Source organism: Synchiropus splendidus, chromosome 16 (assembly GCF_027744825.2).
Source record: "Synchiropus splendidus isolate RoL2022-P1 chromosome 16, RoL_Sspl_1.0, whole genome shotgun sequence".
In the NCBI taxonomy this organism is placed as follows: Eukaryota; Metazoa; Chordata; class Actinopteri; order Syngnathiformes; family Callionymidae; genus Synchiropus; species Synchiropus splendidus.
Window position 1 is genome coordinate 13,684,947 of NC_071349.1, and position 25,029 is coordinate 13,709,975.

The following is a 25,029-nucleotide window of genomic DNA, read 5'->3' on the forward strand; positions in this document are numbered from 1 at the left end:
GATTCGATTATTTTAGAGGCAGAAATATCATTAAAACTCAATTTAATAACTGGTAAATCCTGTTTACTTAGGTAGCATTAATATTTTTAGCCAGCAGGGGGCGCTCATTTACAGTCACTGACGCAGTCAACCGGATGTAAAAGAGAAGCTTCTGCACGGGGCAAAATAAAGCTGCTAATGTGCGCGTCTGCCTTTTGGAAGTGATCTCACTGAACCGCTTCATTTAATGACGCAGCACAAAGACACGCATGAATTCGTTAAAGTTCATTCCAACAAGCGCCCTCCACATCACCTCCCTCCTCCCCCCTCTCAAGCGCCACTCCCTTCCAGCCAATCGGAGTGGGACTCCACCTTCTGTCCCACATCATCTCAGTTTCCAAGGCAACAGCGCCCCCTCCCTCCATCCTCGCAGAAAGGTGCCGCATCATTATGATCCGCTCTCTCTCCCCCTCCTCCCATCCTGCCGGTGCTCCCTCCCGCCTCTGCTGCTAGTTTAGCGTTAGCCTCCTCCTCTGAGCTCTCGCCCGTCTGTTGTGACATCAGGGGAGAATCCGTCACTTCTTCGCCCTGTCCAAACCTCCAGGAGCCTCCGTCTTCACCCAGAAGCTTCCTGTGGAGGCTGCCTTCTCTCCAGAGGCGCGTCAGAGATGAGGTAGGAGCTGCTCGTGTTGGTGTGTGTGGATGAGGCCAGTTGTGAGGATTCTGGGTTTGTGACAGCTGCAGAAGAGAGGGGAAGGAGAAGCCCGCCGCCCTCCCTCCTGTCACTCCTTGAGCTTTTGTTGTGGAGGCCTCACTGCAGCATCCTGACAGAGACCCCTCCCTCAGAGTACTGGTCTGGGTTGAGAGCCGGTGGAACTAAAGTTACGGAGGGTTGTTATTGGATGCTGGTTCGTGGGCGGATCATGGCAAAGAGCTAAGGTGGCACACGACTGAGCTCCACTTGTGCAGCTCCTTCTTGTGCTTGTGGGGTGATGAGAGGACCGTGGTCACCTGGTGAGGTCACTAGTGACCGTCTTAGTGAAGGTTTGCGGCCTCACTCAAGCATCCACATGCAGTGAAAGAGCTGACTCATGATGGCTTCAGTGTAAACACCCTCCGGAGCTCACTCCGACAGGTCACGTGACTGGGTGATGTCATGAGTCATATGACCAGGGTCTTCAGGTTTGTGATCTCACTTTGACTCATTGAGCTGACAGGGTGGTTTTGTTTCCTCCAGTTTCCTCCAGTGACGCTCCTCTCCACTGTTACCTTCATCATGAGTGTGTTGGCGCTCTCTCCTGATCCTCCGTCCCCCATGTCTGTCACCCCGACCTTTGACCTCAACCCTGCCACGTGCTCATCGACGCTCCTGGATCATCCGGAGATGAACCTCCACACCTCCAACGATTCCGCTGGAGACACCGCGCACAGGTGAGTGATGATGATGTTGAGGAAGACAGTGATGCTGGTGATGAAGATGTTTCTATGTGGATGATGATGAAGGTTGTGGTGATAATGTTGGTGGCGGCCGAGATGATGATGATGATGGTGAGGAGGATGTCGATGCCATGGTGCTGAGGAGATGTGATGAAGATGTTGGTTAGAATGATGATGAAATTGGTGGCGATGATGATGGTGATGATGATGAAGATGACCTCCATGTGCAGGTCCAGGAAGCCTCCTCCTCTTCACTCTGGTGCCGACTGGAAAATTCTTCTCCACCTGCCTGAGATGGAGAAGTGGCTGAGAGGAACCAGCGGCAGAGTCTCGCAACTGTCCCACTCGGTGGCTCAGGACTCGGAGCACCGACACGTCGACGTCCACCTGGTGCAGCTCAAGGTGATGCCTGCGTGCGCGTGTCACTCATCAAGTCCTGGCCAACAGCTCCACCTGCTGGGCGTTTGCCAGCACGGCATCGTTTGACTTCTCTCCATCGTGACGCGTTAATTCAAACAGCCTCAGTCGCTGAGAACTGACTCGAGAAAAATAGAAAACAACAGAAGATCCCGATCCCAGCGGAGTGATTGTCAAAGCTTGAAGTGCCAGGGCGAGTGGGCCAGTGTGTGTGTGTTTGGGGAGTGGGGTTGGGTGAAGTCGGTCTAAATATAACATCTGCAACTGTTGTCACCCCTCCTCCCCCCGAGAGCGCTCCTGTCGGAAGCAGGTCACACACACACACAGTTGGTCAGCACATGGGTTTGGGGGAAATAGCTCCGGTCGCTCTTGTCTCGCAGCAAACTTTTAAATCCGGGTTCGGAGGCCTCTTCCCAGGTGAGACGGATCTTCGCTTTTTTTTTCCCCGCCACACACTTTACATGGCTTCAGTTCAAAGAACACACCCTCGTTACCGCTTCAGAGACGCGCGCGCGCGTGCGTGTGTGTTTGATGTCCAAGGTAACGGCGGTGGGTGTCGGCAGGAGCGGGCGTGTTGTCACTCTCGGTTTCAGCGCCGCGGGCTGAGGTGTTAGAAGTGCAGGGTGATGAGCGCGGCCCGGAATCGAACCTGAACACAGCCTCCCTCATTCTGCTCAATTACACTCCGAGTGATTGGCCGCGTCTTCTGCGCACGTGAGCGGAATGCACACGCGCGTCTCCCCGGGGCAGTGGAGCCTCCTTCAGAACGGCGAGGTGCGCGGCCGCGTTTATTTACATCGTCATATATTTCATTTATATATTTCTATTTGTTAGAAGTGTGCGCAGAGGAGCTTGGACCCGAGTTCGCACTGGAACTCCGCTGTGGTTCAGCGTGCGCTGAAGAGTGAGTTTATTTTGGAGCATCACTTAGTGGGTCACACTGCTGTTTGACCTACTTCTTCCGACTGGGCCGTGTCCAAACTGGGGGCTGCAGTGCGGGAGGTGGTCCAGACTGGCAACGAGTGCGGGTTCAATAGGTGCACGAACGAAACAATTTCTAAAAAAAAAAAAAAAAAAAAAAAAGTGGAAAAGTGCTATATTGCTGTTATACCGATATTTACCAGGAGAGGGCGGTATAGGACCGATGGTAAGTGATGTTGACGCTTGCAACGCCCGACATTTCTTCTCGTATGAGAAACTTTTAACAGGGTTTAACAGTGAGTTCCCTTGATGGAGAATCGGAGGTGTGAGCCCCTGATTTTTGTTTTCTGTCAAGAGATTTTAGTGAATTTGGATGGCTTTTACTTTGTTTTGGATCATCTTGCTCAATTGTTCCACTTAGAGATATATGTTTAGTGTATTTTAGGGCCAATAACTTTATCGTAAATATTTGTAATTAAGATGTCTTTACATATGTTTTTATACTTGTATATATATATATATATATATATATATATATATATATATATATATATATATATATATATATATATATATATATATATATATATATATATATATATATATATATATATAGTTTTATTTCTGATCTGTTAATCATACATTTTTGTATGTGTGTGTGTGTGCAGGCCATTTGTGAGGACATCTCAGACCATGTAGAGCAGATCCACGCTCTGCTGGAGACTGAGTTCTCCTTGAAACTCCTGTCCTGCTCTGTCAACATTATAGTGGACATCAGGTTAGTCAGTGTCTCTCTCTGTCTCGCTGTGTGAGCAGTAACTAAGTGTCATCTCATCCAGGACAGTGCAGCTGCTTTGGCACCAGCTCCGGGTTTCAGTCCTGGTCCTGAAGGAGCGTCTACTTCAGGGCCTGCAGGACTCCAACGGCAACTTCACCAGACAGACGGACATCTTGCAGGCGTTCAGCCAGGACCAGAGCCAGGTCAGAACCAGGACCGGATGAGAAGCATGGGAGTGGAGTACCCGAAGCGTAGTCCTGACTCACTGTTTGTCTGCAGACTCGTCTGGATGCTCTGACCGAGGTGGACGACTGTGGTCAGCTGACCATCCGCTGCAGCCAGGACTACTTCTCTCTGGACTGTGGAATCACCGCCTTTGAACTCAGCGACTACAGTCCCAGTGACGAGACTCGGCGAGGGGAGGGGGCGGAGCCTGACTGTGACCAAGAGGAGGGGGCGGGTGCTGAGTCAGAACAAGACGAGGGCGCGGGTTCTGATTCTGACCGAGAGGAGGGGCCAGGTCCTGACGCTGACAGAGGAGACTGGGTGGAGCCACACCCGAAACAGGAACAGGGAGCAGAGACTGACTCTGACTTGACTTCCCTAGGTTCTACAGGACTCACTGCACGGTGTGACTTACCTGACCCTTGTACCCCGTCCTCCAGCGAGACCATGTCCAACCGGTGGGACCGTCCTAAGCGGCCAAACTGGAACACCTGTGTGTCTCCTCAGCTCCCCACCCCCAAGATAGGGACCCTCTCCTCTGACACAGTATCAGGGCGGGTGGGTTCGGCTGACATGACCTCAGACCCCCACGTACAGATCCAACAGGACCAATTTTCACCATCGCTACCCGGCCCACCTGACCGATCCAAGTTCTGGTTGCAGCTGGACTCCATCAGTCCTGAGCAGAGTCTTCTGGTAAAAACTCCTTCCCCCTAAGAGATCGACTTCGTCTTCATCTGAATATCACTTCTTGTGTCTCTCTTCAAGGGTCATGTGGCCCACCGACAGCAGCCGAGGCAGAACCCGAGCGAGGGCGACTCTTGCTCCCCATTGCCTTCCCCAGTCAGACCCTCTTCGTCATCAGAGCATGAGGCCAGCAGTGAGGATTCAGACCCGAGGCCTTCACCTGTGCAGAACTCAGTCTGGATCATTAAACGCCCTGAACCCAAGGTGATCTCATGCGAGCGTCTTAGATTATCACTTAGCTGTGGTCACTCTACTCACTGTGATGATGATGGACACATAAGATGCTGTGCAACGCAATAACATGGGCTCATACTTTGACATGGTCATGTGATTTGACCGCTGGTTACGTGCTTTTCTGGAACTGTCCAGGTGCTGAAATGAACTAGAACACAGTGTGTGTGTCCGTGTGTGAGCAGCACTTAAAACTCTAAACCATTCCACACAGACTCAGGAAGTCGACCTTCTCTCTGTCACTCTCCTGCAGGTTTCTTCTGGAGCAGCTCTAGACCAGGAGCACTGGTACGGCTCAGAGGAGTTCCTGGCTCTCCCCGCACAACTCCGGAAGCCAGAGTTGCTCAGCATTCGACTGGATGAACTCCCACTGGTACTGAACATTTTTGACACCATAGTTGTGTGTTACTGACAGGTGTGTCTACATCACCAGGGGCAGGACTCGGCCCGGACCGGGCTCCAGGATGTGGATGACTGGGACCTGATGGACCCGGTTCACCAAGACTGGGAGGAACTTCCATCTTCACCACAGGTATGTCCTGGTCTCACTCACTTTCATTTAAGTGAAAACAAGACAATAACAGTGACCCACCCCTGCAGCTTGACAGCGAGTGGTCGAGCCCCGCCTCTCACACCGACAGCCCTTGTCCTCCGGACAGCAGCCTGGACCCGGGCCCGTTCAGTGACCTGCAGTCTGATGAGGACGGGCAGGAGGGGTCCAGACGAGGAGGTCTGTCTCTGCTGCAGCAGCTGCTGGACGACATCCAGAGTCGCTGCGGGGACCAAGACGTTTGGACCAAGATCGAGGTGAGAGTCCTCAAAACTCAGTCTGTATGTAACCTTGACTCACAAGACTGACCATTCTCTTCGGTCAGCGCTTCGTGTTTCGACTGGATGCCTTCATCCGGTGGCTGCAGGAGTCCCTGGACCGCACAGAGAACTGGACCCCACCCAGACAGGACGTGGACAGTCTCCGAGTATACCTGGACACACACCTGGTGAGGACACACACACACACACATGGTCACGACTAAGCAAACCGCCCCAGATCCAGCAGCTGCGGCACCTGGAGACCTGTCAGGAGCGTGATCCGGGTCGATGTTTCCCTCCTGTCCTGGTGCTGTTACGAGTGTCTCCACACTCACAGACACAAAGCACTTTGACAATTAATCATTTTGTTTATAGCAAGCATATGGGCTACACACATGAATGTACACACACATCACAGATGCATTGGAGAGTAACAAGTGCAAGACATTTAAACACACAATCTGCATTTTAATGCGAAATGAAACAAACACACAGCAGTGATGGAGCATTTGCATATATTTGCATGTTCCTCGACAGATTTCCAAATCAGCATCTCTGTATCGTCCCCGCAGAACCAGTTGTCTAATCTAGATATGTGTGTGTGTGTGAGTGTGTGCGCGCGGCGGTTTGTTTACACGTGTCTGCTTTGTTGTGTGCGCCCGCAGCATTAGCAGCAGTTAGCTTCAAGTCGAATTTCCAGCTCTTAATTGCAGCATCTCGCTAAATAAGTCAAAGAGAATGAAACGGCGGCGCGACACGACGTGGTGCTGCGCCTCTGTTGATAGAGTGTGTGCACGTCTGATAGTCACACTTGGGTTTTGTAGTTGTGTGCGTAATTTTGTGGATTATTGCTCAGACGCCCGCTTGTCTCTCCGATGCTCTCTTTGTTAGTCATGTTTTTACTTTTGCAACCACCAATGTTCGTCCGCCCCAAACACCTCTGATCCTTCTGGGACACCCATACGCACACACAAGCAGGCTTCTTTGTTTTCCTATTTTGTGAGGAGGAACGCCTGTTGCCATAACCCTTTCCCCAGCCTCTCACCCTAAACCCACCCATCCAAAACACATGGCTAACCTGAACTAGGACTCTTAACCAATTACAATGACCCAGTTATTTTAAAGATTTAATCCTCAAATTGAGGCTTAAACCGGTGAAAGGTCCCCACAAGGAGGTTTGTGTCTGTGTGTTGTATACTTTCAGTGTGTTTTGAGGATGATATTGAGGATACGCACTGGCCTTTCCGGAACCATGGGGAGATCAGTGATGCGAGAGGACACACACACACACACACACACCCACACCCACACACACACACACACACACACACACACACACACACACACACACACACACACACACACACACACACACCTCTTTGTAGTGTTGAGAGATTTCTGCCAATGAAAGGACTATTGATTGGCTGTGATGGAGATCCAGCTCTTTGAATCACATTAGCCAGCGGATACATGGGCGGGAGGGAGGGAGCCAAGGGGGGAGGGGGTGGGGTGCTCTGCATTCACCTGCATTCACACTGGTGAACACACATTGCTGGCAATAATTCCCAGTTCCTCATTGGCAACAATGCTTCGACTTTGATGAACATTTCTCCACAATAACAGAGGTCAAGAGGTCATGTGACCTGGGGTGAAGGAGGGACACACCACCCCTAGATGGAGCGAGTGTAAATCGCAGGAGGGGGGAGAAACAGCAGGGTGGAGGAGAGGAAGGGGAGGAGGAGATGAGAGTGGTAAAAGATGAGAAGTTGGGGGAGAAGAGAAGAAGAAGGAGAGGGAGAAGGGAAATAAAATTAATGGCTGAACATAAAACCATGCAGTAAATTACACACACACACACGCACCTCAGGGATGCAGTGTCTCTCTCTAGCTGTCTAATTTGATCATCATTATTACAAAGAGTCTTTGATCAGATCATCAACCCGAGCGTGTGTGTGTGCGTGTGCATGCCTCTGTGTGGGTGTGTGTCTCAATGTCAAAGCTCAATGTCAATGTTGTGTTGATAACAACAGGTTCCGGAGAGGAGCCGCTTCAGTGTCACTTCAACAGTTGATCACTAGGGGGCAGTGAGGATCCTAAATCGGCGCTGCTGAGGAACATTCACAGTCTGAAGCCAGTGTGTGGTGGCGTCGCATCACTGTGATGACGTCGCAGAAACTTCTCTTTTCTAGTTTTCATGACTCAGTTGCTCTCTGAAATAGTCCCGCTCAACAGAACCTGCTGAACACCTACACATGTCTCTGTCTGAGCACAGTAACAACGTGTCTGTTTTTTTTCAGAGTTTCAAGATGAGTGTGGACAGCAGAGCTGAGCTGAAGGACAAAATCATGGAGGAGGGACGGGAACTGCTGACCATCATCCCTCAACAGACAGGTGCGTGCACACAGACACGTAGGAGGGGGTGAGACATGAACACCAGTGAGACAGTAAAGATGAGGTCAAATGGGAATCAAAGAAGAGGCATTAAGTACCGATGGTTGCCATGGGAACGGCTACTCTGACACCACTTCTCCTCCGACAGGTGTGACGGACATTCTCCTCATGGTGACCTCTCAGTGGGGTCAACTTCAGCGGCAGATCCGCCGTCAACACGGCTGGATGCTCCGCACTCTACGCTGCATCCAGACACACCTCCTGTGCAGTGACCAACCACAGGAGACTACTGGGGACACCTCGACCAATCAGGACGCCCCAAGCCCGGCCAAGTACCAGCAGGTACATTCATTATGACCATCAATCATTCATCACAAACCTCATCCCCTTATCTCCTCTTCATCACCACACCCTGCACCTCCTCATCACTCACCACTCCTCATCTTCGACACCCGCACCTCCGCATCTTCATCACCTTCCTCATCCCTTGCTCCTGCTCCTTCTCATCAGTCACACATCCACCTCTCCGTCTCTCCACCCTCCTCCGTCTGTCTGTGGGTGATTCATGTAAATGTCAGGAAATATCAGAGTGGAGGTTCAGGGATTATCAAGGAGAACTGGAGATACACCGATACCTGCAAATATAGGACTGTGACCAGCGCGGGGGATTAGTGCCTGCACACACCTTCACACAAATACACGCATAAAGATTTTCAAGTGACATCTGTACCCTGTAGTTCCGCTGCATATTGATGAGTGTGTGTGTGTGTGTGTCAAATCTTTATTAATGCGACAGGCAAATCCTCCTCGGCTCTTAAATCTTACACCAGCACATTCACTGTTGCACATCCCGAACACTCACCTCCTCCCCGCCGGTGAGTTGTCACAACACGAGGGAAGTCAGAGGTCACAGCAAGAAATGTTTTTGAACACACGCTTCCGAAATTGTGTCGCACGTGAATTCACGTGGACAGGGTTTAACATAATGTACTTCTGTGAGCGTCAGAGGGATGAAAGCGGTGCGTTAATATGCAGACACATGAGATATGAGAATAGTAGGAAACAATAACTGGCAGGTGTCGTCATGGCGACGCACTAACAAATGTCAATTCTAAATTGATTTAAAAAAGTCTTTGCCTCCGGCGCTTTGACGCCAGCGATGTTCTCTGGGAATTGATGGCGACGACTCGGCTTCCCTGATGTTCCCCAAACATTTAATCACCTGATGAGAGCGGAAGTTGGAAGTTGAGAAGCAAAGGCAGAAGTTGAATCTCTCCTGCCGAAGGCTCAGGATGGGGGGAGAATGGAGAGTGAATCAAGAGCAGACCGGGTGACTGGGTCGTCCATCATCCGGAGGAGACACTTTTACTGCCGACAGATTGGCTGAAAGGGCCTCTGATGGAGGGGGTGGGGTGGGGGAGGGGACCTGAAGGTGTGAAGGAAGCAGGGATGAAGTTTTTCAAACGTCTAATCCATGACGGAGATTTCAGTGGAACTCCTCAAAAAGTGATCAAAGTTGTCATGAGACAGGTCGGTTACTGATCCAGCGGCGACAGGAAGTGACGTAACAGGGTCTTTTTTTTTTGTTCCTGAAAGGAAGTGACAGGGTTGATTGTCCTTCCACCATCAAATGAAATTGCATTTGATGCATCAGCATGGGTCTCCATTGAGTGGCAGAGGGGTGTGTGAACCCCGCAGTGTGGCGGTCAGGGAGACACAAACATCCCTCTGAGGTGGACGAGCCGTGGACGTGGAGCGAAAGCCGACAATGTTTTTACTGAGTGTTTACTCTGCACTTCATCATCTCGCCTCCGACAATCCACTGATGCTGCACGCACCACTGACCACGGCCGTGTGTGTGCATGTGTGTGTGTGTGTGGAGTGTGTGTGCGCACGCTGTCTATCCTTCCATCTGAAACCTTGTTAAATATTCATTGACAATTATTCCGCTTTGACCGACCAGAGTTAGATGACGCTGTGTGTGTGCGTGCACGTGTGTGTGCGCGTGCATGTGTGTGTGTGTAGGAACTGACAGTGAAGAACAACAGCAGATTGTCTTGGAAATATGATGATGAATCACTTGTATATAGAATTGTTAAATGACCTGCTGGCAAACACACACACACACACAAGTTTGTCACACTATCCTTGTGGGGTCCGCTCATGGACATAGTGATTTCCTTAACCAAACCATCCTTAACCAAATCCAAACTAATGAATTAATAACTAGTTATAATGACCTTGTTGTTTGGAAGACTTCATCCTTCTGGTGCCGGCAAAGGCCCCAAATGGAGGTGCTTAAACACTCACACACCTACAGAGGAAAAGGGAGTCCACAGGCAACATTTTGAAATAGATTCTTCAAGGTTCCTCCCGACTGAGGGGTTTATTCACCAGCATAACTTCCTGGATCGAATTCCTCCCCTCTGATCTAGAACATGCTCCTGTGGTTGACGTTCCTTCTTGAGACAACGGAAATAGAGTGTTTTTGGTTGACACCTAAATTGCATTCACGAGTGGTCCATGTGACCGGATGGGAGCGTCAAGCATCTACCTCCTTTTGGTTCTGCAGGTGCGTGGTCCGTGTGAGGTCCAGCAGGCCGTTCTGGAGCAGATGAAGAACCAGCTGAGCCGCCTGAATTCCCACTTCTCCACCGGTAGGAAGCAGCTGAGGCAGCCGGCCAACAGCAGCAGGTAAGCGCTATCACAAGAACGCACAGCTGAGATCTCTCTTTCTGGAATGACACGGGTGATTAGCTGGAAGCCAGATGATGACAGAAGAGCACCACGGCGACCTTCTCCATCCACCCCTCGGTTTTATCACGACACACACACATTTTTCAGTGCTTCCTCACAAGCTGGTGAAAGGCAAACAACAGACATTCCCTCCTCAGGGCTTTTATTTTAGCAGTTCCATTCAGTTTATTCTCTATCTCTCCTGCTGTCTCTAACTCACTGTGTGTGTGTGTGTGTGTGTGTGTGTGTGTGTGTGTGTGTGTCACCCTGGAAACACCACGGGCCTGACAGAGCTGTCAAACTGTCGACCAGAGAATTCCAAACAATTTCATTGCTAATGTTGAGAAACATGTTGTTGATCCCAGGGAGACGCAGGAGCAGGGAAATATATACATAATAAAGACACACTCGCACACGTGCGCGCGCACACACACACAGCCAGACAACACAGATGACAGTAATGTGTTTGAGCAAAATGCTGTTGCTTCAGCGGAATAAATCTTAGATTTGATCTGGAGGAGAACAGAGGAGGGGGAGGAGGAGGAGGACAGAGGAGGGGGGGCTCTTCTTACTCTTCTTACTTTTCGATTGACACCCCCCACCTGTCAGTCATGTCCGGCGATGCCAACCTTCTCGTCTCTCATCAGCCTTCAAGAGTTTGAGGTGGAGTACCAGGAGCTCTGGGATTGGCTGATGGACATGGACGCCATGGTAACGGACAGCCACCAGCTCATGATGTCAGAGGAGCAGAGGCTCCACCTCTTCAAGGTAGGAGCATGAAGTTACGAAGTTTTTTTTTTGGGCTGCCCTTCCTCCACTCAAAAGAGCTGCGAACTGTTTTGGCGCAGCCATGACTTATTCATGACGGGCAGTTTTACCTGAGAATTATTGATATAGTTGATGAAGAGTTAATTTCTCCGCAGCGTCTTAAATATTCATCCCCGCCTGAATATTCATGCGTCATCAATATTTCACAATTTGCGATGGCCGACCCGTCTTCTTCTCCCTCTGATGTCTCTTTCTTGATGTGTCAACTCTGCCCTTCAAATATTCATGCTCCGCTCACCTCATCTTCTTACCTTGTTTCCTCACCACATCTCCCTGTCAGCCTTCGTCCCTGAGACTCCTCACACACGGCTCTAGCGTTTCCTCCTGGTCAACTCTCACTCTTCTTTAATATTTCACATGAAAAGTATTTACACCTTCACAGAGCTGTGTGTGTTTTGTCTGCGCCTGCCTTTTTTTTTCCCGCGGCCGTGAACCTCCTCTGCCCCTGAAATCGCTGGTGGGACAACGCTGTCGCCACAGTAACTCCGGACACCCACAAGAGTTTGTGCATGTGTGTCTGTGTGTGTGTATATAAAGCAGTGGTTGTTCCTGCTTGGCAGGCAAGTCTTCTTTTCGTAAGTGATTATGCGTCACAGCTACTGCGTTAAAAAGGGCCTGATCCCGACCACCATGTTTGTTCATGTTCCATCCCATAATATTCTCACAATAGGATTAAATTTGTTTTGTCAGTTCATCATGACAAAAAGAAAAATACAAATTAAATGTGAAGATGTGTGTGTGTCTGTTGGTGTGAGTGTGTGAGTGTATGTCCTTGTGGGGACCCCAAAAATCCAAGCCTTCAGACTTCAGAATAACTGGGTCATTGTAGTGAGGTTTGGTTAAGAGTCTTGGTTAAGGTTAACCATGGATGGTTGGGTTTAAAGTGAGAGGCCGCACAACGGCAGAGATACCAACATGCGTGTGTGTCGGCACCCTGGCTGGATGAGGGTGGTGGTCGGGGTGGGGGCTGGAGGGGGATAATTAGAGACAAATGATGGATCCACGCACCAGAAGGTTGCAATTACACTTTGAGCTTCCAAGCAATGCTAATGTCACCTGTGGTTGTTGCTTAAAGGCTCATCTTCCACCTCATCCTCGCTGTGAGCTGAGGAGGAGCAAAGTTGAAGGAAGAGCGTGTGAGGAGGCGGTGTCCTGCTCCCACGTATAGGAGGGGCAGTCCTCTGCTCTGTCTGGTCTCACGTATAGGAGGAGCAGTCCTCTGCTCTGTCCAGGTCTCACGTATAGGAGGGGCAGTCCTCTGCTCTGTCTGGTCTCACGTATAGGAGGAGCAGTCCTCTGCTCTGTCCAGGTCTCACGTATAGGAGGGGCAGTCCTCTGCTCTGTCTGGTCTCACGTATAGGAGGAGCAGTCCTCTGCTCTGTCCAGGTCTCACGTATAGGAGGGGCAGTCCTCTGCTCTGTCTGGTCTCACGTATAGGAGGAGCAGTCCTCTGCTCTGTCCAGGTCTCACGTATAGGAGGAGCAGTCCTCTGCTCTGTCTGGTCTCACGTATAGGAGGAGCAGTCCTCTGCTCTGTCCAGGTCTCATGTATAGGAGGAGCAGTCCTCTGCTCTGTCTGGTCTCACGTATAGGAGGAGCAGTCCTCTGCTCTGTCCAGGTCTCATGTATAGGAGGAGCAGTCCTCTGCTCTGTCTGGTCCCACGTATAGGAGGGGCAGTCCTCTGCTCTGTTTGGTCTCACGTATAGGAGGAGCAGTCCTCTGCTCTGTCCAGGTCTCACGTATAGGAGGAGCAGTCCTCTGCTCTGTCCAGGTCCCACGTATAGGAGGAGCAGTCCTCTGCTCTGTCTGGTCTCACGTATAGGAGGAACAGTCCTCTGCTCTGTCCAGGTCTCATGTATAGGAGGAGCAGTCCTCTGCTCTGTCCAGGTCTCACGTATAGGAGGAGCAGTCCTCTGCTCTGTCTGGTCCCACGTATAGGAGGAGCAGTCCTCTGCTCTGTCTGGTCCCACGTATAGGAGGAGCAGTCCTCTGCTCTGTCTGGTCTCACGTATAGGAGGAGCAGTCCTCTGCTCTGTCTGGTCTCACGTATAGGAGGAGCAGTCCTCTGCTCTGTCCAGGTCTCCCGTATAGGAGGAGCAATCCTCTGCTCTGTCCAGGTCTCCCGTATAGGAGGAGCAGTCCACTGCTCTGTCTGGTCCCACGTATAGGAGGAGCAGTCCTCTGCTCTGTCCAGGTCTCCCGTATAGGAGGAGCAGTCCTCTGCTCTGTGTCACTGTCTTACACGTGATAGTTCCCTCTGCTGAAACTTTCATTTCTGAGCCAGTCTTTCACATGTATGTACATTTGCTAATATTTTCACGCGTGTGTTTATTCAACCTTTTCTAATAGTGTTGATTCACTCTGGGAATCCTGCTGGAAATGTCACCTTTCCCACAGTGACACACACAAACACACACACACACACTCATCCTTCACCCACTCACTGCACCATCAGGAGCGCTGCAGAGCTTTGTTGTTTTGGGAACGGGTGGCACAGAAGTGGGTGGAGAGGGCAGCAGCTTTTCTACACTGACATAAAGATAGTGGAGGGATGGATAGTAGTGGATGATGGATGGATGGCAGTGGATGATGGTTCGAAGGTAGTGGTTGAGGGGTGGATGGTACAGGATGAGGGCTGGCAGAGGATGAGAGATGGATGGTAGAGGATGATGATGGATGGTAGAGGATGAGGGATGGATGGTAGATGATGATGATGGATGGTAGAGGATGAGGGGTGGATGGTAGAGGATGATGATGGATGGTAGAGGATGATGATGGATGGTAGAGGATGGGGGATGGCAGAGGATGAGGGATGGATGGTAGACGATGATGATGGATGGTAGAGGATGATGATGGATGGTAGAGGATGATGATGGATGGTAGAGGATGAGGGGTGGATGGTAGAGGATGAGGGATGGATGTTAGAGGATGATGATGGATGGTAGAGGATGATGATGGATGGTAGAGGATCAGGGGTGGATGGTAGAGGATGAGGGATGGATGTTAGAGGATGATGATGGATGGTAGAGGATGATGATGGATGGTAGAGGATGAGGGATGGATGGTAGACGATGATGGATGGTAGAGGATGATGATGGATGGTAGAGGATGATGATGGATGGTAGAGGATGATGATGGATGGTAGAGGATGGGGGATGGCAGAGGATGAGAGATGGATGGTAGAGGATGATGATGATGGTAGAGGATGAGGGGTGGATGAATGGTAGAAGATGATGGATGGCAGAGGATGAGGGATGGACGGTAGAGGATGATGATAGATGGTAGAGGATGAGGGATGGATGGTAGAGGATGATGATGGATGGTAGAGGATGATGATGGATGGTAGAGGATGGGGGATGGCAGAGGATGAGGGATGGATGGTAGACGATGATGATGGATGGTAGAGGATGGGGGATGGCAGAGGATGAGAGATGGATGGTAGAGGAGGATGATGCATGGTAGAGGATGAGGGATGGATGGTAGACGATGAGGGGTGGATAAATGGTAGAGGATGATGGATGGCAGAGGATGAGGGATAGATGGTAGAGGATGATGATGGATGTTATAGGATGAGGGGTGGATGGATGGTAGTGGATGATGATGGATGGTAGAGGATGAGGGATGGATGGTAGAAGATGGTGATGGATGGTAGAGGATGATAATGGATGGTAGAGGATGAGGGGTGGATGGTAGAGGATGAGGGATGGATGTTAGAGGATGATGATGGATGGTAGAGGATGGGGGATGGCAGAGGATGAGAGATGGTTGGTAGAGGAGGATGATGCACGGTAGAGGATGAGGGATGGATGGTAGACGATGAGGGGTGGATGAATGGTAGAGGATGATGGATGGCAGAGGATGAGGGATGGATGGTAGAGGATGATGATGGATGTTATAGGATGAGGGATGGATGGATGGTAGTGGATGATGATGATGTAGAGGAAGATGATGGATGTAAAGGATGAGGGATGGATGGTAGAGGATGATGATGGGTCGTAGATGATGATGGATGGCAAAGGATGAGGGGTGGATGGATGGTAGAGGATGATGATGATGTAGAGGAAGATGATGGATGTAAAGTATGGGGAGTGGATGAATGTAGAGGATGATGAATGGTAGAGGATGAGGGATGGATGGTAGAGGATGATGATGGGTCGTAGATGATGATGGATGGCAAAGGATGAGGGGTGGATGGATGGTAGTGGATGATGATGATGTTAGGATGATGATGGATGTAGAGGATGGGGAGTGGATGAATGTATAGGATGATGGATGGCAGAGGATGAGGGATGGATGGTAGAGGATGGGGGATGGCAGAGGATGAGGGATGGATGGTAGACGATGATGATGGATGGTAGAGGATGGGGGATGGCAGAGGATGAGAGATGGATGGTAGAGGAGGATGATGCATGGTAGAGGATGAGGGATGGATGGTAGACGATGAGGGGTGGATAAATGGTAGAGGATGATGGATGGCAGAGGATGAGGGATAGATGGTAGAGGATGATGATGGATGTTATAGGATGAGGGGTGGATGGATGGTAGTGGATGATGATGGATGGTAGAGGATGAGGGATGGATGGTAGAAGATGGTGATGGATGGTAGAGGATGATAATGGATGGTAGAGGATGAGGGGTGGATGGTAGAGGATGAGGGATGGATGTTAGAGGATGATGATGGATGGTAGAGGATGGGGGATGGCAGAGGATGAGAGATGGTTGGTAGAGGAGGATGATGCACGGTAGAGGATGAGGGATGGATGGTAGACGATGAGGGGTGGATGAATGGTAGAGGATGATGGATGGCAGAGGATGAGGGATGGATGGTAGAGGATGATGATGGATGTTATAGGATGAGGGATGGATGGATGGTAGTGGATGATGATGATGTAGAGGAAGATGATGGATGTAAAGGATGAGGGATGGATGGTAGAGGATGATGATGGGTCGTAGATGATGATGGATGGCAAAGGATGAGGGGTGGATGGATGGTAGAGGATGATGATGATGTAGAGGAAGATGATGGATGTAAAGTATGGGGAGTGGATGAATGTAGAGGATGATGAATGGTAGAGGATGAGGGATGGATGGTAGAGGATGATGATGGGTCGTAGATGATGATGGATGGCAAAGGATGAGGGGTGGATGGATGGTAGTGGATGATGATGATGTTAGGATGATGATGGATGTAGAGGATGGGGAGTGGATGAATGTATAGGATGATGGATGGCAGAGGATGAGGGATGGATAGCAGTGGGTGATGGATGGATGACAGAGAATGAGGGATGTATGGTGAAGGATGATGACGGATGGTAGAGGATGAGGGGTTGAAGGATGGTAGAGGATGAAGGGTGAATGTCAGAGAATGACGGAGTACGATGGATGAATATAAAGGATGCTGATCGCATGATATAGTGGGATGGATGGATGAAAAAGGACAGGCGATGACAATTAAAGAGGATGGATGTATGACAGAAGGTGCTGGTCAGATGCCAGGTAGATAAGATTAATGACAATGAATGGATTCTTGATGGTCATATTGGTGCCTCCTTCTCCTCCTTGACATCTTCTTTACACTCCCCCTCTCTCTTCTCTCTCCTTCTTCTCCTCCTCCTCCTCACTGCTCCTCCCCCTGTCTTCCTCTTTCTTGTCCCCTCCTTGTTGGAAAAAGACAAATTAAATGTTTTCCATGTGTGACAGAAAATCTGCTGATATTTCATCTCACGCTCATTAATATGGAGAGAAAATTAAAGTTATCGTTGCTTGTTGACTTTCGCCCCCTCTCCTCCCCTCCTCCGCCGCGCGCTCCACTCCCCTCCCCTCCCCCTCTCCTCTGCCCCGTCAAGCGTTTCTCTCTCTAAGAATATTTGAGTTTCTTGGCCTCAACTGGATCTGTCGCTTCCTGTCAACCTGCCTGGTGACGGAGCTCAGTCGCAGGTGAGGTACTTGGAGGAGCGTGTTGGAGCCTGCAGGGTTGTGTTGCTCAGGTCACCAGAAACCAGGGCTGCTCTCCGTGAAGTGCAAACGTTGTGATTCTCATCCGAGACTGGATCTCCTGTGGGAGATGAAAAACTCTTTGCTGCCAACTGATGTGCGCTTGTGTGTGTCTCCAGAGCAGCCACACGGACCTCACCATGATGGACAGCAAGAAGCTGAATCTTCTGGGTCGAGGTGAGGCTCTCAAGAGAAGTGGAACCAAACTGCCAAGTGATTTTCACCAGAAATTACACGACCTGACACACACCTGGACACAGCTGGAGGTATGACACACACACACCTCCTCAGACAAAGACTTGCTCCAACTGCTCAGTATGCAGTGGTGATTTGCTCGTGGGCACGGTGGCAGAGTCACTGGGTTGTGATTATTAAATCAAACACTGACAGATGGAGACGATGCAACTTTGTTCCTCAGAAGAGATACAACTGTGTGTGTGTGTGGTTGGTGTTTGTCTGCACGTCTGATGCATGTACGTGCGGCGGGTGTGATGTGAGAGTAACGTGGTGCAAGTGAGGTACGTTTGTGTGGCAAAGTTTCTCAGAATATGGAAACTTCAGTTTGTTCGACTTGGGTTTCTATTGGGGGCCAAGAGGTACGACATGCAGGTGAGCGTCAAGTTGTCCTCAACGACCAAGTGTGTGTTTTCTTTTGTGTTTTCCAGAAGATCTTATCAGGACATTCAGCAGCGAGCTCCTCCCACCAGGTGCGACCTGCTGGCTCACTTCTGGTCTGCAGGGAAGGGTCAGAAGATGCACCACCCCCAATGTCGTTTCCACTGACTGCTGACCTCCTGCAGCAGCTGGAGGCCAGAATTAAAGAGCTGAAGTCGTGGTTGAGGGACACGGAGCTTCTGATTTTCAACTCCTGTCTGAGACGAGACAAAGATGCTGGCCAGCAGCTGCTCAGCTTCCAGGTACCTTCAGCACCAGGCGGTGCGTTCAAGTGCTCGGCTGTTGAATGAATCTGAATATGAGGATGATGATGAAGAGAATGATGATGATGATGATGATGATGGTGAAAGTGATGAAGATGATGGTGATGATGAAGATGATGATGAAGAGGATGATGTTGATGGTGATGATGAAGGCGATGATGATGATGGTGATGATGATGAAGGTGATTATGATGATGATGATGATGTGATGAAGGTGATAAAGATGATGAAGAAGATGATGAAGGTGATGATGATGAAGATGATGATGAAAGTGATGAAGAGGATGATGTTGATGGTGGTGATGAAGGTGATGGTGATGATGGTAATGATGATGAAGGTGATTATGATGATGATGATGATGTGATGAATGTGATGAAGATGATGAAGATGATGAAGATGATGAAGATGATGATGAAGGTGATGATGATGAAGATGATGATGAAAGTGATGAACATGATGAAGGTGACGATGTTTCAAGGCAGCAGTTCGTCTCAGAGCCACAGGGTGCAAACAGGATATTAATCAGCCAGCGATTAAATATGTTGTCTTTCTCAGTCACACACACGTGAACACACACACTGGCACGCACACACACACACACACACAGCCACAGCCGCACCTGAACACACACACTTGATCCTGTCAACTGTAGTCTTCATCCTCATCTGTGGTGTGGACAAGCAGGCCAGTTGCAAATGTGTTAAGAGCTGAGCGGGAAGAAGGGCATGAAACAGAGCGTGTGTGTGCGAGAGAGAGAGAGAGAGGATGGGAGGAAGAGAGGAAGAGAGAGAGAGAGCGAAATTCCATTTCATTGTAGTGGTGTTTAATATTTATTGGAAAATGTAAAGAAAGTGCTTTTCAACTGGCAAGCAGGATTAGCATAAATAGTTTGGGGGCTTGGACGTGTTTGGAAGAGGAGCCAGTGTGTTCCTCCCGTGTCACACAGGCACGCACACACAGGCACACACACACACGCGCACACACACACACACACACACACACTGACCTTTGCGTGTGCGGGCTCATCAGCATATTGTGATTTATAACTGGATCCATGTGTTTGTCGATTCAGAATCTGGTTTGTTGTCATTTAAGTTTGTGCCTCCCTCACACATTTACATATTTGGATATTTACCTCCCCAATATCTAAATTGAACTGGACTCGCTTCAAGGTGAACTTGCTTCCATTGTTCTGGTCTATACAAGAGCATTCATTTCCAGTGTGTGTGACTTGAGGATCTCCACCAGTCTGTCCGCGTCGTGCCACCAAACCACCTGCTTCACCTAGTTCTGCTCTTCTCTCCCACAAGTCGCTGTGTTCAGAGATTCAGTCCCGGCGAAGGGGAGTGGCCTCGGTTCTGAAACTCTGTCAGAAACTGCTGCAGCAGAACCTGGTGAGTCAAAGCAGCCACTCATTGTGAATTGTGACCCGGGCGGTGAGTAACCTGGCTCTCCTGGCAGGTGGGGCCCGTAGAGGAGGTGGGCCCCGAGGCGGAGCAGCACTGTGAGGCCCTGCAGCTGCTCTCAATAAACCTGGAGAGGAGATGGGAGGCCATCGTGATGCAGGCCCTTCAGTGGCGCAACCGTCTGAGGAGACAGCTTGGGGAGACACAGGTTCATCCCTCCCCCACCTTCTTCCGCCACACAGCTTGTTTCTGATCTGGTTCCTTCTCCGGCAGGTCCCTGAGAGCCTCCTGGAGCCGGCAATGGTAGACCTGCGTCAATCAAGTCCCCCTCTTCCGGGGCCAGTGGCGCCAGAGGAGTCATGGGAGTGGGATGAGACGGACCTGTCCATCACTGAACCAGACCTGACTCAGAATCTTCCCACAGAACAGGCCACTCCCCCCACCGCTACACGCCCCTCCAACGTCTACCAAGTGTTCAGCCTCCACAGCATGGAGTTGGACCAGCGACCTCCCATCCCCTCTGCTCTTCAAAAAACAGAAGCCCTGGGCTCCTGTAAGGACTCCTCCTTCTCCTCCCTGGAATCACTCCCAGACCTCCTTGGGGGTCTGATGCTGAGAGGCAGTAGTGAGGGAGAGGGGAGCAGTGAGAGGGAGAGCAGCGCTGAACTGGGGTGGAGCAGCGAGGGGGTGGACAATGGTCAACCATCGGAGAGCGACAGCGGGATTGTAAGTGATGCAGGTGATGCAGTGGGAATCAGTGGAGAGCAGAAGGTGAGGCAGGGGGAGGTGAGGAGAGGAGGAAGTGAGGAGTGGAAGAAGGGAAGTGGAGAACAAAGAGGAGTGAGATTAGCAGCAGAGGAAGCAAAAGTAGTGGAAGGAAAAACTGGAGGTTTAGTAGCAGTGGGAGGGGGGGCGGAAGGGGTACCCCATTCAGGAGGGACGGGAGAGGGAGCAGAGGGGATCCTGGCGCTGGTTCAGTCCCATTTCAGTGGGAAGCTGCCACCAAGCCCGCTGAGTCTGAGGGGTCCAGAGCTCACCCAGGATCTGCAGTCGACCCCGACTCCGTCCCTGGGGTCACTAGAGTCCCTGCTGGCTGAGGGGGTCGACTTGTTCCCCGCACAACAAAGCTGCACCCCTGTGCCAAGCACTTGGACCCCACCTTCAACGGCAGAGACGGAGGCGGAGTCTGGGGAACTAAGCCGAAGAACTCTGGACCTCCTGAAGTGTTTGGAAAATGTTCAGCGCCCCCCGGTGGCCAAGATGACTTCCAGCGTTTCTGACCAAATGCTCCGCAGCCATAGCCGGCTGATCTCCTCCCCGTCACTAGGTGGCGTGGCCCACCTCTCAGGCCAGTCTGAAAACTCGTCTCTCGCCTCAGAAGACACGCCCCAGGGCCACCTCTGTCCTGACTCCGCCGCTGAGGGCAGCACCCACCGGAAGTGCTGCCGTGTAACTGGCCCTAAAGGAACCGGACTTGAGGAGCTAGACGCAGCAAACTTGAGCATGTTGGTCAACGTGTCAGCCTGTACAGACGAAGAAGAAGACGACCTCCTATCTTCCTCCTCACTGACTCTAACAGAGGAAGAGTTCGGGGTGAGAGAGGGGGAGGAGGATGAGCACAACAGCACGACCCCTGGTCATGAGGAGGATTACGAGGCCGCGATGGTGGAGCTGGAGTATATGCAGAAGGAACTTCAAAGCTGGGCCAGACCATCTCGTGGTTCTTCCTCCTCAAAATCAGAGCTTGGGCTCAGCGACGAGCTGCAGTGTAGCTCCTCTCCTTCCAGCTCCTCCGCCTTCTCCATCTCTTCCATCTTCTCCTCCACATGTAAGAATGACGGCGCCGAGAGAGTGATTCAAAAGTCGGATCAGGAGGAGGACTTCAGGAGCAGCAGGAGCCTCTTAAGCTGCTTTGTGGATGACGTGGAGAACGGCAACGTGGAGCAGAGTGGTGTGACCGGGCAAGACGAGGACGCTGAGCTCCTCTGGGAGGAGACAAGCACTTTCACTCGGACAACTGTTCCCTCCCTGCTCTCTCCGTCCTGCGAGCTCTCTGGTCCCGCCCATCAGACCTCTCTGCTAGTGGGGCAGCTGAAGGGGGAGCTGCCGTGTCACAGCTCCTCCACCGTGTCTTTATTCTCAGTGGGGGAGAACGGATCCAGCAACGAGGGGGGGAGAAGAGCCATCAACATCCAGGAAAAGTTCAAGTTCTCCTCTTTGGTCACGGAGAAGAGCCAGAGGGAGGTTCATGACTTGGGATTCCCTCGGCACCCCAAAGACTACCGCTGCTGCTGTGGCTCTGTCAGACCCCCGGAACCCACCAAGAAGACTGACTCAACTCACTTGAGCACCAGCAATGGTTTGGACCAAAGACCAGGGGCTCAGATCAGAGAGAAGGTACATGCACCTGTGTTCATGTTATGTTCATTCAAATTTCATGTGGCTCCTTTTGCCCCAACAGGTGATGAAGCTGTCGCACCAGTCGCTGCACCTCCACCAGGAGGACTTCTATTCCTACTTGTCTCTTTCCTCCCATGACAGCGACTGTGGAGAAGTCAGTCTGCGCTCTGTGGCCAGCCCCAGCCCTTCCTCTACTCCTCCACTGGGTCCAGACTCGGACAGAAAAGACCCAGTGATACCCACCAGTCCAGACATTCGGGATGAGGAGATGCTGTTTCCCGCTTGTACCGAGGAGGTGTACCTCGGACCCCCTCTCTGTTATAGCATGGAGATCAGTCTGGACTCCAGGTCCCAGATGTTGAGAACTCCTGACTCGACCTCAAAGCCTGCTCCTGGGACCTGCGAGGACCCACCTCCCTTCCAGGGTGTCGTCGCTGCAAGCCGCAGCCGGGAGAAGAGGAGTAATGACGCGCCCCCTTATCTTAATCCCAGGCCACGTGTCGCGCTGATAGACTCCTCAGCCGAGAATTTGGTAGATTCTAAAACGCTCCCGTCCAATATGGCTGCCGTAATGACCGAGATAAGTGTCAGCGGTGCCACGACAAATCCCTTAAAAGAGCCTTCCGCCGTCGCAGCACACGTTAATCCCAAAATTAACTTCTCTGCGATGAGAAAGGACGATAGGATGGAGGAGGCCCGGAGAGGAGGAGGAGGGGGGCAGGGAGGAGGCAAGAGAGGGGAGGAGCTCACAGCCCTCAGCGGCAGCAGCGAGGCAGGTGAGTGGTGACGAGTGGCTTTTAGACTTGAGAAATACCGCTTAACATGTGAGTCTTCCTGCAGACCACCGTGGAGGGAACATAAAATCAAGGCGAGTCATATGACTTAGCCATGTGACTCAGAACAGGGCCTCATTTCAACTGAATGTTGGTGGCACACACACTGACACACTGACTTCCATACACACACACGTGGTCACCCTTGGCAACCGAGTCCAGGTATGAGCCGTGACAGCCAGACAGCTGCAGGTTGTACAGCCGCGCGCGCACAAACACGCACGTTCACACCGCACTGCAGCGATGAATACAGCTGGTCCTGACCCCCGTGGCGGGCCCCTGTCTCGCACACCTGTTCAAAGACACGCACACAAAGACACAAACGTTTGGTTACCAAGAGAAACTGATGGATTTTCTTCTAACAGCTACGTTTTCTCCTTCCAGAATCGTTTCGTTATCACAGCGACGTCCAGACTCCAGCGGCGGGGGGCGCTCCGCTCGTCTGCACCCGATGACCTGCTCTCTCTTTGGGCCGCGTCCGGACTCTTCAGGAGTCAAAACTAATGACTGTCTCCCACCTTGTTTTTCATATTTCCAGTGGTCACAAATTGAGAACATAGCCATCATTGAGGTTCTCCTCACGGGTCTTGTCCGGGTGCGTCAGCGCACATCTCTTCACCGACACATACAAATTAGTCAGCGAGGAAGGTGGACGCCTTATTTGCAGCTAGGGGGCCCTAGTGAGGGGTGGAGCTGATGAGTTGTTTGGAGAGCAGGGTACGTGAAGACAGAATTTGAATTTCAGTTGTGCGCCTTCGTGTGAAGCTTTTTTAAGATTTGGTACGTGTCTCTTTAAAAACAAAGCGCTTGTCACGACCGAAGGACGACATTTACTATGCAAAATGACCAAAGCAAGCCGACACTGTACCTGCCATGTTTTTTGCCGGAGGACGAGGGTCATGCGGACATTTTCGTGTTTCCAACAAAAGCTTTGAAGATTATCCACAGAGATAGCTGGTGTGCCTTTTTGTTATACGCACGGATCATAGTTCGGCGACTTGCACGCGGAGTTAGCTGTGTCGCTGTAGGTAAGTGTTCGGTGGAGGTAGGGATCTGTTCCGGGGCTGGTTAGTGTCATTTGTGATGTCATAGCTTTGTTAATACTCATGTCTACAGGACTGCATGACTCTGATGTAAATTCATTTAGAAAAAAATAATAAAGTTCATTATAAAAAAGCTAAGATCTTCTTCAGTTTCTGGATCAAAGATGGAATAATGTGGTGGGTCTGCATACCCCACACCAATAGAGGCAACAAAGATCTTTATGTTTCGGAATAAAATCCTCAGACAACCAGCAAGAGTGAATGAATAAACATGAGGGAGGATGTTTGCTATTAAGCTGAATCTGAATGAAGTGTGGCGCGTGAGTCGGGGTGGCACATGACTGCGTGTGACATCATCAATGAAAGCGATGAAAGACTGTGATACTTTCTGGAGACCTGAGGAAACAAAGCTCATCAACCTCACCCCAGGACCGTGTCTTGAAACATAATGTGTGTGAGAGGAAGCGTGTGTGTGCGTGTGCGGGCAGCAGTGTGTATGATCTAATTCCTCACAGCAGTTAATTCATCATCAGTCAAACGTTTCAGCTTCCATTACAGCGACGTGGTGGAGATCTGAAGCTCAGTGCTGACCTTCGACTCGAGCCAGGCGACAGCGCTCTGACCTCATCCATCACTGCGCCGGCCCGAGAAAATATTCACATTTTTGGAGCCTTGGATGATAAGTTTGATTAGAGCGCTGACGTTTGAGTGTCAGCCGACTTTTTAACCCCCCTGCGTGTGGATTCTGGGCTGGGTGGATTAAAAATGTACCACTGGTGGTTGTTCTCAAAATAATAAGCCTTTTGTTGTATTGTATGACAACGTTTTTTCTGAGTACATACACGAAATCATAATCATAGAATAATGTTGTGTTATTGTTAGCCTCCCACACACCCCTGAAGTTCAGAGAAAACT

General features: G+C 50.7%; 1 protein-coding gene across 1 annotated transcript; it reads left to right on the top strand.

The window, feature by feature from the left end:
- Nucleotides 1–428: 428 nt before the first annotated feature.
- Nucleotides 429–24,731, top strand: akap6 (A kinase (PRKA) anchor protein 6). The gene is made up of 22 exons (XM_053844552.1): nt 429–652; nt 1,217–1,410; nt 1,647–1,818; nt 3,423–3,532; nt 3,594–3,735; nt 3,812–4,453; nt 4,526–4,708; nt 4,989–5,108; nt 5,169–5,267; nt 5,336–5,542; nt 5,611–5,733; nt 7,843–7,936; nt 8,085–8,278; nt 10,509–10,630; nt 11,320–11,440; nt 17,614–17,760; nt 18,160–18,411; nt 19,743–19,826; nt 19,894–20,046; nt 20,112–22,235; nt 22,300–23,014; nt 23,456–24,731. Exons 2-22 carry the CDS (start codon nt 1,256–1,258, stop codon nt 23,524–23,526), a joined length of 6,030 nt encoding a protein of 2,009 aa, XP_053700527.1. The 5' UTR covers nt 429–652; nt 1,217–1,255; the 3' UTR covers nt 23,527–24,731.
- The last annotated feature ends 298 nt before the right edge of the window (nt 24,732–25,029 follow it).

What these genes read in the sequence shown, in the direction of transcription:
- akap6 (XM_053844552.1), top strand. Translation starts at nt 1,256, where the DNA reads ATGAGTGTGTTGGCGCTCTCTCCTGATCCTCCGTCCCCCATGTCTGTC. An exon ending in GTCCTGAGCAGAGTCTTCTG is followed by an intron (nt 4,454 to 4,525) that starts GTAAAAACTCCT and finishes TCTCTCTTCAAG; the next exon opens with GGTCATGTGGCCCACCGACA. An exon ending in AACTGCTGCAGCAGAACCTG is followed by an intron (nt 19,827 to 19,893) that starts GTGAGTCAAAGC and finishes CTCTCCTGGCAG; the next exon opens with GTGGGGCCCGTAGAGGAGGT.